General features: G+C 30.9%; 2 protein-coding genes across 2 annotated transcripts; one reads left to right on the top strand and one right to left on the bottom strand.

The window, feature by feature from the left end:
- The first annotated feature begins 503 nt into the window (after positions 1-503).
- Positions 504-911, top strand: LOC124365442. Its single transcript, XM_046821423.1, has one exon. The coding sequence runs from the start codon at positions 504-506 to the stop codon at positions 909-911; it is 408 nt and encodes a 135-aa protein (XP_046677379.1).
- A 3,185-nt stretch (positions 912-4,096) lies between these two features.
- LOC124364472 lies at positions 4,097-6,622 on the bottom strand. The gene is made up of 3 exons (XM_046819991.1): positions 6,468-6,622; positions 5,299-5,508; positions 4,097-4,344 (listed from the first exon to the last, which is right to left on the bottom strand). Exons 1-3 carry the CDS (start codon positions 6,510-6,512, stop codon positions 4,153-4,155), a joined length of 447 nt encoding a protein of 148 aa, XP_046675947.1. The 5' UTR covers positions 6,513-6,622; the 3' UTR covers positions 4,097-4,152.
- Between the last annotated feature and the right edge of the window lie 3,153 nt (positions 6,623-9,775).

The following is a 9,775-nucleotide window of genomic DNA, read 5'->3' as shown; positions in this document are numbered from 1 at the left end:
TCGGAAAACCTTAAAAATAGATAACTAGAAATACATGGATGTTTGTTACTGCACACACACACACACACACACACACACACACACACACACACACACACACACACACACACACACACACACACACACACACACACACACACACCACACACACACACACACACACACACACACACACACACACACACACACACACACACACACACACACACACACACACACACACACACACACACACACACACACACACACACACACACACACACACACACACACACACACACACACACACACACACACACACACACACTCACTCACATACACAGACACACACACACACATCTATATATATATATATATATATATATATATATATATATATATATATATATATATATATATGTACTAGCGTTGCTTGTTGATGAGCGCTCAAGAATGTATCACCGACGTCCCACGGATGGTAGAGATGTGGAACGCTCAAGAACTGTGGAATCGTCGCAGGTGCGATGGGACCAATCAACCAAAGGCCGATGGACACAACGGCTGATCCCAAACATCGCACCTTGGATCGGAAGGAAGCACGGAGAAGTAGATTATCACCTCAACAACTCCTGACCGGACATGGGTGCTTTAGAAAGTACCTGCACCGCACCCACAATGACATCAGTGATGCCTGCCCGGTCTGCTCTCCCGTTGATGAAGACGCAGAGCACGTCTTCTTTAACTGCCCAAGATTCAATGAAGGAAGAGTGGAATTGTCCCTCGTTCTCGGTGAGGCTGCTACAACGGATAATGTTGTGGAGACTATGATTCGAATGGAAGTGAACTGGCTCGCGGTCGCGACTTTTGCTAAGAAAGTCATATCAAGACTGAGGGAGGAGGAACGATCGAGACGTCCCCTACAGCCAATCTAGAGAGCCTCGAACAATGTTACAGTGTTGCCTGAAATGAGGTCAATTGGATCACCCTGAAGTAGCGGATAGCTCGTGTCACTCCCCGCGAAGTAATGCCTGGCGGCGGTCCCGCGGGGAGTATTTTTGACAAGAGGAAATGCTTTTGGTGGTTGTTTTTGTGGGTATATACGCAGTATGAGTCCCACACTCTGGGGAGTGACGGTTCGCTACCCCAGGTAGTCCATAAAGGATTTCCCCACCGGTTGGCATAGCAAAAAAAAAAATCTATATATAGCGTATCAAGCTCGCTACCCTGATCGCCGACTTCCTAGTAATTCTGTGTTCTCAAGACGCCATCAACGTCTTGTGGAGGGAGGTACAGTTCACAATTTATTACTGGGAAGTCGACTATCAGGGTAGCGAGCTTGATACGCTCTTTGGGCAGCATGCGCATTTCCATCACAAAACCCGTAAATAAAGTGCATATCAGCGTATTATCGAGTATTGAACTCAATGGCAGCCTACACTTGACTAAATTGAGCAGAAAAATAGTTTATTGGAGGTAGAAGTAATTCATGTGGACACTGGTCTTACAAAACAAGATAATGAATGAATGTACAATACTAGTGAAAGTGATAAGATAAGGAATTAAAACATTGATAAAGGATGTGACCATTAATCCGTAACTAGCATTCACAAATTATTTTAAAATGCTTTAATTTTTTGTAATCTTCAATTGCATGTTTTATGAGGCAGTTTTATAAAACATAAACATTAAATACAGTTGTTATTAAATTGATTTAATCTGTTTGTAGCTTGCATGTGTTTTAATATTTAAACCGATAAAAGAAGGTAACCGAATACTTAACTATGGTCATATGGCATACCATTTTAAAGCCCATTAAATGGCAAAGTTTTTAATATCACTTGACTCATTCTTGTGTACAGGGTGTGGTAAAAAGATGGGGTTCAATGATATTTCAGTTTGTCTGTAACTTAGCAAATTTGCCATTTGAATCGACCTGAAGCCTAATTTTCTTTTCTTACCGTTTGAACCGATAACTTTTAAAATTGAAAATTTAACGGAGAATCTAAAAATGATGTATTTTGCACACATATGTCTATACGTTACTGAGAAATATCAGATTTAAGTACAAAAACACGGGTTTTTTAGAAATACTGAAAATAATTCATTTCAGACCTAATTTTTGGAGTTAAACTTGTTTTATAACCGCCATTGCATCAAATTTACATTGAATTATAACGCAAAAAAATTTGTCACACCAAGAGCCACTCACCCTGTATTACTCCGGGTCAGATATCCACTATGGGGAGAACGTGAAGTCTTCCACTCTGATTCGAATGTCTGGAATGTAGTTAACCCCGTATGTATTTGTTTATTATGTATTATAATTTATATAACGATATACTCTCTAATGATTACGTAACTTCTTTTATGCTTAATATAAATGATATATTTTTTCTAAAACTGGATACTTAGTACTAGGTGCGCCAAGTTACGCTTTAAAAATTTATACAATAGCTATCAATTGGTACTAATTTCATAAAGATTGTAGAATCATGTACAAAATGGGAGCTTAAATAGGTTCAATCGGCCTACATACAGAAACAATCACATTAAACAGAAGTAACTCAAATTTAAATGGACGATGGTTATATTTACTACATTACCTTGTTATTGTGAAAAATTTAATATAATTAAAGAATTTGAATACTATAAATAATATAGAGAAATATGTCAATGCGTCTATAAAAGAAATATTATACCTTTGAAAATATTTACAATACATTTATCTATTTATAAATAAAGTTTCATATTATCCTGCATCCAAAATCTTTCCTGTTCTTTATGTAATTATTTTTTGGTTTAGTATAATATTGTGGAAAACATTCAGTCAACCTACCAGATGTTTTATATAATAGACATGTTGTTGCTTAATTTTCCGTACGTTATTAATAATATTTTATAAAGTTAACATTTTGGTATTTTAGGATAAAAACAATATTAAAGGAAATATCCTGTTAGACCTTTAAATAGCATTTCAAATGTTAATATTTTAGACTGATTTTATTTTAGTATCACATTATCAATGCGTTGAATAATCTAGAACCTTATGTTTTGAATATTTATTCAAAAACATAAACGAAAACGAACGGAAAGAACGAATTCCATGTTTAATATCAAAGTAAATAAACACATACAATAATATACTTGAACTTATAGATAATACCCTTGCAAGTAATTAATTATATACCCAGATAACCTCCTTAAGAAAACATTTTGGTTATAATTAATATTAATTCTTTGTACATTATTATTAAAAACGTTGAAAGAAATGAAGCTGCAACCATCTATACAAAGACAAACTTCTGAGAGTCATCCTTTTGTAAACAACTGGTATATTTGGGAAAACTATAAGTGAATTGAATTTATTAGTTTTCCATATTTGTTTATAAGTTTTAATAACACACGGTCAAATTTCGTGGTTGACATACATCTTAATAGAACTTATTCTTGTCGAAGATGAAATTAATTCTCGTGTAAAATTATAAGCATATGAATAAAATTCATCTCGCAATATTATAACACTTAATACATAATTTTTTATTGACTTAGGTTTCATAGTACTGTTAATAATATAGGTTACTTTAATTTATAAAGGATACTACTATGCATGAATGTATCACATACTTTGCAAGTACTGATATTATATATTGCAAAGAAAACTTAACGTTTTCACTCCATTTTGTAGCGTATATTCTTACGTAACTAATACAAATATAGTATTGTTTTTTTTAATGTATTGTTTGCTATTTTTCCCCTTTTGACATAATCGGTTAGACGTGAAGGATATATAAGCTAAAGTAAGTTTTAAAAAAATCAGTCATCTATAGTAGTAAAACAATTTTAAACCTTAGAAGAACCATACGTTTGTTTTCTTACATCAGAATGGCAATAAATTTAAAAACTAAAACTCGTATGTGAAATACTTACTAAAGATAAATTACAGATTTTTCATGACGATATAAAAAGACAAAACGATGCAACCACCTGGTGAACAATAATATTGTTTTATACTTTCTAGTGTCTCCAATGTCTAAAATTAAATTCACATGAAATATTATCTCAACAGATACGCCTTGTGCTTTAAGTAGTAGTTATAAATTAAATTAAAACAAATGTATATGTTATAATATATTTATTTGCATTCTAGAACTCTAGATAGATGTACTTCTTGAGTTAGAACTTAATAAGGGTTTCGTTATGTTTCTTCTGGGCCCAAAGGTTGAAGTCCAGTTCAAGGCCATAGATTTTAGGATCCTTATCAGACTGGTTGATGACAACCTCTGCCTCAATCTTGGCACTGACAGCTAGGGGAAGACTGTTCTTAATGGAGCCAAATGAAACCGTGTTTTCATCGTATTGCTGAGCCTAAATATAAGAAAAACATTTTTTAAATGAAAATATAGCATAATGTCATTAGTCACTAAAGATAAAGTACAGACTCTCCATGACTATACTAAAAGGCAAGTTGTTGCAACCACCTTATCAACTATAATATTCTTTATATTTTCTATTGCCCCAAATGTATAAAATTAGACAGACATGTAACATTATCCAACATATATCAGTAAGTTAGTCAATATAAATCATACTTTTTCATTTATTCCAATATTTATTACCAATATTCTGATCCTGAATAATGAAAAGTTACCTGAGATGTTAGTACGAATATTCCATAATAATTATGTTAATGCATTAAAATGATTTATCTTAAACTAATATCAATTATTGTACTTAACTAACTATCTCATTAAATAGATATCTAATATTTAACGGTGATATTTTAAACGTATTGATATTTAATATCTTTATTCGAAATATTTTTATCTTTATCTTTATATTTATATATGTTTATCTGAAGTACACTTTTTAGTTTTTCTATAATTTGTTTAATAATTTTATAAAGCATGTGAGTATATGCATTTATTGGAGTATAAAATCGTTTTATTGTAAGTATTAACATAATACACTGTGTTATAAATGGCTGTATAAAATTAATTATTATTCCTCTTCTAATGTAAAAATTACTATTGGTGCCATTATGAAACCATCGTATATAGTCTTAAATTTCCCAAAGATTGATCTGTGTGAAGCCTTCATTTATGTAATTTAAAATAAAATACTGAATAATTTATGTATAACATTATTAGATTCCAGTATACAATATTCTTAACGCTTAATTAGGATAATAACTGCAAAAGTAATAACACATACTAAACTTTTTTTATTGTACTTAAATGAGATAGATCGTGTTAAATTAATGTACAATAGGTTTCATATGTAGGCTTAAGTCAGTAAGTAAAATATCTAAAATAAACTCACTTGGATTGAAGACATTTTGTTGTTGATCATATCAGTGATAGATCGAATATCGACATGCTTGGACTTAGGCTGGCCTGAGATGGTGGCGTCAAGCTCCAACTGGGCTACCTGAGTCTCCTCCTTGCCGGTGTAGGCTGCAGCGGTCACGGTGATGTATAGCAGTGGCTTCAGGTCGTTTGTCTTTTTAACTGGAACTGCCTGGCCTTGCATCTGTGGTACAAACATCATATACCATTGAAATAAATTAATCGTCAATGTAAAAATAATGTATAAGACTCAAGTAAAAATGTTGTCTCAAGTACAATCTTATTTTCTAAATATAAATAATTGATATATAATAATTTATTTCTCAGTTTTATGTTTTCTTATAATATTAATAATTAATTTACATTAAGTATTGTTTTATTTTTCAAACATGTGACTTTTGTTGGCAATCTTTATCTATAAGTAATGACCCATAGGATAAATTAAGTTATATTTCTTTATAGTTGCTAACCATGTATGACAACACATCTATATGAAGGTCGATACAGAAATATTACCAGTCTCTTTGCTAAATATAAACATAATTTAGCCCACTTTTATTTTAAGTTATGATTCGACCAAATTTCAGTACAACATTAAAGTTATAGAATTATTAATAAAACCTATTTACAAATTATATAAGCATCTATTGTCGCCGTTATAGACAAATATTTGCTCAGTTTATTAAATGTGATCTTATCTCCTAACATTACCCTTTAAAATTGTTTATATGAAATAAGCACTATAAATCTGCCATATAGGTGATATTCTAGGATCCATGAATTGCTGAGTAATGATAAAGATTAATGAATCAGTTTATTGGGAACATTTTGAAATATTAAACTATAATCTGCATTAATGATACATCATAAATGTTTATGTAAATCCCATTGCTATTAAGTTGAAAATTTTCAAATGCACTTGTATAAACCATTGAATTATTTATAATCATCAATAAGTTGTCTAAATAATTCGATAAATTACGTTTAATTTTAATAGTTAATAGTTCGATAGAAGTAAAGTTTGGATTATATAATATAAGACACTGTGTGTTATTGCAGATTTCATAATGACAATAGATTTCTTAAATTGTTTGCCTACTGAAATATAGGTTGTTCAATACTTATTTGATCATTGTTACTTACGAAGCAGGCGAGGACAACGAGAAGAACGATCTTGATGGCTTCCATGTTAGTATGGAGATTTTAGTAACAATGTATTACTGATTTTACCAAGACGTACCTCGTTTATATACTCCTTGTTACCTAACGCCACCTTCAGATTAGAGCACTTCATCTTTCTTATCTTGTTTTAACATTTACGCAATTGAATGTTTTCTGAGAAGTGTCAAAATAAGATATTGCGTATTTATAATATTTTTCAACTTATGCATTATCTAAAAGGTTTTGTCATTTATTCTTATGTAACAACTGTACTGCAATATAAATATAATTTTATTTTATAACATAACTTTAGCTTGTGTGTTGTATTTAGGAAACTATAATTCCATGACAAGTATATAAGAACTCTATATATACGAAAGATTTTCTTTTTTGAACTAATAATATTACGGTTTTAACCAGTATAATTGCAATAATTGCACCCCACAGTATGAAATATGTTGTTATACATTTTATTTTTATATTAACAATTTAGAACATTAAATAGATTTCAGTTTCTCTTAAGATTATTATTTTTAATTGTATTCGTAAAGTTGATAATTAAAAAATAATACGTACAACCTCTCTAAGTTAGATATATGCATATTTCATGTATGTATGCTAAAACACACACAAACACATTAAAAGAAAATTGTATTTGTTAAATATGAATCAAACACTATTTATTGCTTGTAATATTTCTTAAACCTTAAATGTGGCGTAATAATTCCTTAATATATGAATTTTTAATTAAAAACAATACGTATGAACTTATCTAGTAAATATTGCAGTACTTAGATTAGAAAATGTTTAAATCCACACTAAGTGGTGTTGAAAAATGGTTTGATGATATTTTTAAGCTTTTTAAACCTTTATTACAAAATTCTACATAACAAAATGTTTTCGAATCGACACACAGAAAACGACACTGCATGATATATTTCAACTTTGGTTCAATGCAACAAGGTCACTCGCATTAAAATCATCAACTTAATAACCAGCTTTTGTAACATGGTAATCACAACTAGCTCTTGTAATGTTCAAATGGTCTGGATAACTATTAGGTTGCGTTTTTAAAGTATTCGATTTCATGCATTGATTTTGTAACTATTTCTTAAAAGGGACATTCTTACAGACAGTATACAAGTCTCACTAACGCCTACACGAGATAATTATATTAGAATTATATAAGAATATTTCGTATAAGAATATTAAGCCAGATAATTCAATTCTATTGTTAGTTAATATTATTTTCATTATTAATTAACAGCCTTTTAAATAATTGGAAATATTCATTTCATTTTGATCCTGTGAAAAAATTTATTCGATTAGCAGATAAACTTTCATGTTATGATTTAATCAGCTTTAGTGGTTTGCTCATATTTTATACTCCATACAGTGAAGTAATTTCTATAAATGGTCTAATATTTAAAATTATCACTATAAGATGACTACAATAGCTCAAGGACTAACTATTCCTGCTGGGTAACCATTGGGCACAGCGAAAACCGATGTGTTACTTCAATCTGGGCAACCTTATGGATTTCCAGGAGCGGCACCTCACTAACCGCATATGTCGAGATTCAGGGGTTCATGGGCAATTCGATCGGTCTAGTCTACTGTGGGAGATGACTGTTGGAGTTGGTGAGGTTTGTTCCCTAACAACACCAGACATCATCACCTAACACCAGAGGTTCTTGCTAACCTCACCACGGGTATGCCACCTCCTGCCTATTTTGACTGGAGAGGCTGGTTCAGAGCTGGCCTTCCCTTCTTCCAGGGGGACATGACTTTGAGATGTAGTGCCCTAATTCTTCCTCATGGATCTCGATAGGAGGCGGCCCCTACTCCCTAATCTTACACATCCTGAATATCCTGTCACTCCGGAAGCAGTGCAAAGATTTTTACAGGACTAAGTGCAATTTATAAGCTTCTTATTCTAAGAGAACAAAACACTATTCATTTGAGGAACTCAGATACATACTATTAATTTCTGAATACAACTAGAAATGCATGATACATCGCATGTGATGAAGCAAAAAAAAAACAAAATAAAAATTGGATAAAAATGATATAAACATACTCAGGCAGAGGTCAGGATGATTATATCCATATGCCCATAAAACAAGAAATAAACAGTAGAGATTAAAAATAAATAAATTATTTAAGACTAACGGATTATTTAGTCATCAATACAAATTTATTTAAAAGCATTGCCTTTATTTTGCAAACTCGTAAGTATTAAATTTAATATTAATTGTAACAAGTTTTCCTTCATTCGCGTAGATATATTGTATTTCAAAGTATTATATATGCAGAATATATATATATATATATATATATATATATATATACATATATATTGTATTTATTTCTTATTTTACTGAAGTTAAATATAACATTTATAGTTATATATTTAATCTTACTCAATGTAAATCTGGCTTTGTACTCCAATACTATACGATTCTATTCACATAGAATTCACATTGTTAGTTAATTTATTTATTCGGTGGTTTCCTCCCTACCTGCATAGTTATTCACTTAGATTAACTCAATTAGGTTTCGTATAATTGGGATATTGTGTGGAAAATATACAGACAAATACAGAGACATAATTTCTCAGCTTCACGAAGGACTGGCTTCGAAAACGTTCATCTCAGTAACTAGATGCAACATACATACACTAGTCTCTCAATATTGTGTTTCGTACATCTTCAGAATATCTCTCCTTTTACATAAAAGTTAATAGAATGTAGTACGTTACATACAAACTATATTGATTTAGTTTTATTAACCTAGTGACGTCTTAAATATTTTTTCTTGTTTAAATGGTTAAAAGTCATTGGTTGAAAATTAGTATTTATTAGAAATATTTTGATTTATATTTTCCAGCGTTTTTTGCTTAAAGGTTACAAAAATAGGAAAATTTCTGTCATATCCTACAAAGTAACAGCCAAGGTAATTTTACAAACTCGAGCGACTTATTTTTAATGTTAAGGTATATTTTAGGTGGGACTGTTTCCTAAAATACTGCATGGATATTCAAAGATTCAAAAATAAAATAATAGGATAAAAAATATTAGTGACGTTAATATAGTCCTGAAAATTATGTTCTTAGTAGTTAAAAAGACGCATCGTAATGTCACATGGAAAATGTTTGTTTTCATTATCTTAGCGCTGACTAATGTAATATATAATAGACTTATCTTAAAATATTATCAATGTCACTTTTCCGTCACTCTTGAAGTGTTTATTAACCAAGAAAATCTGTAGGTCCGTAAATACTTTAATTG

Source organism: Homalodisca vitripennis, chromosome 6 (assembly GCF_021130785.1).
Source record: "Homalodisca vitripennis isolate AUS2020 chromosome 6, UT_GWSS_2.1, whole genome shotgun sequence".
In the NCBI taxonomy this organism is placed as follows: domain Eukaryota; kingdom Metazoa; phylum Arthropoda; class Insecta; order Hemiptera; family Cicadellidae; genus Homalodisca; species Homalodisca vitripennis.
This window is presented reverse-complemented; position numbering and strand designations above follow the sequence as displayed.

Coding starts and splice junctions, on each gene's coding strand:
- LOC124365442 (XM_046821423.1), top strand. CDS start 504: ATGGGACCAATCAACCAAAGGCCGATGGACACAACGGCTGATCCCAAA.
- LOC124364472 (XM_046819991.1), bottom strand. CDS start 6,512: ATGGAAGCCATCAAGATCGTTCTTCTCGTTGTCCTCGCCTGCTTC. Junction 5,509..6,467: donor TCGTTGTCCTCGCCTGCTTC/GTAAGTAACAAT, acceptor TTTGTACCACAG/ATGCAAGGCCAGGCAGTTCC. Junction 4,345..5,298: donor ACAAAATGTCTTCAATCCAA/GTGAGTTTATTT, acceptor TCTTATATTTAG/GCTCAGCAATACGATGAAAA.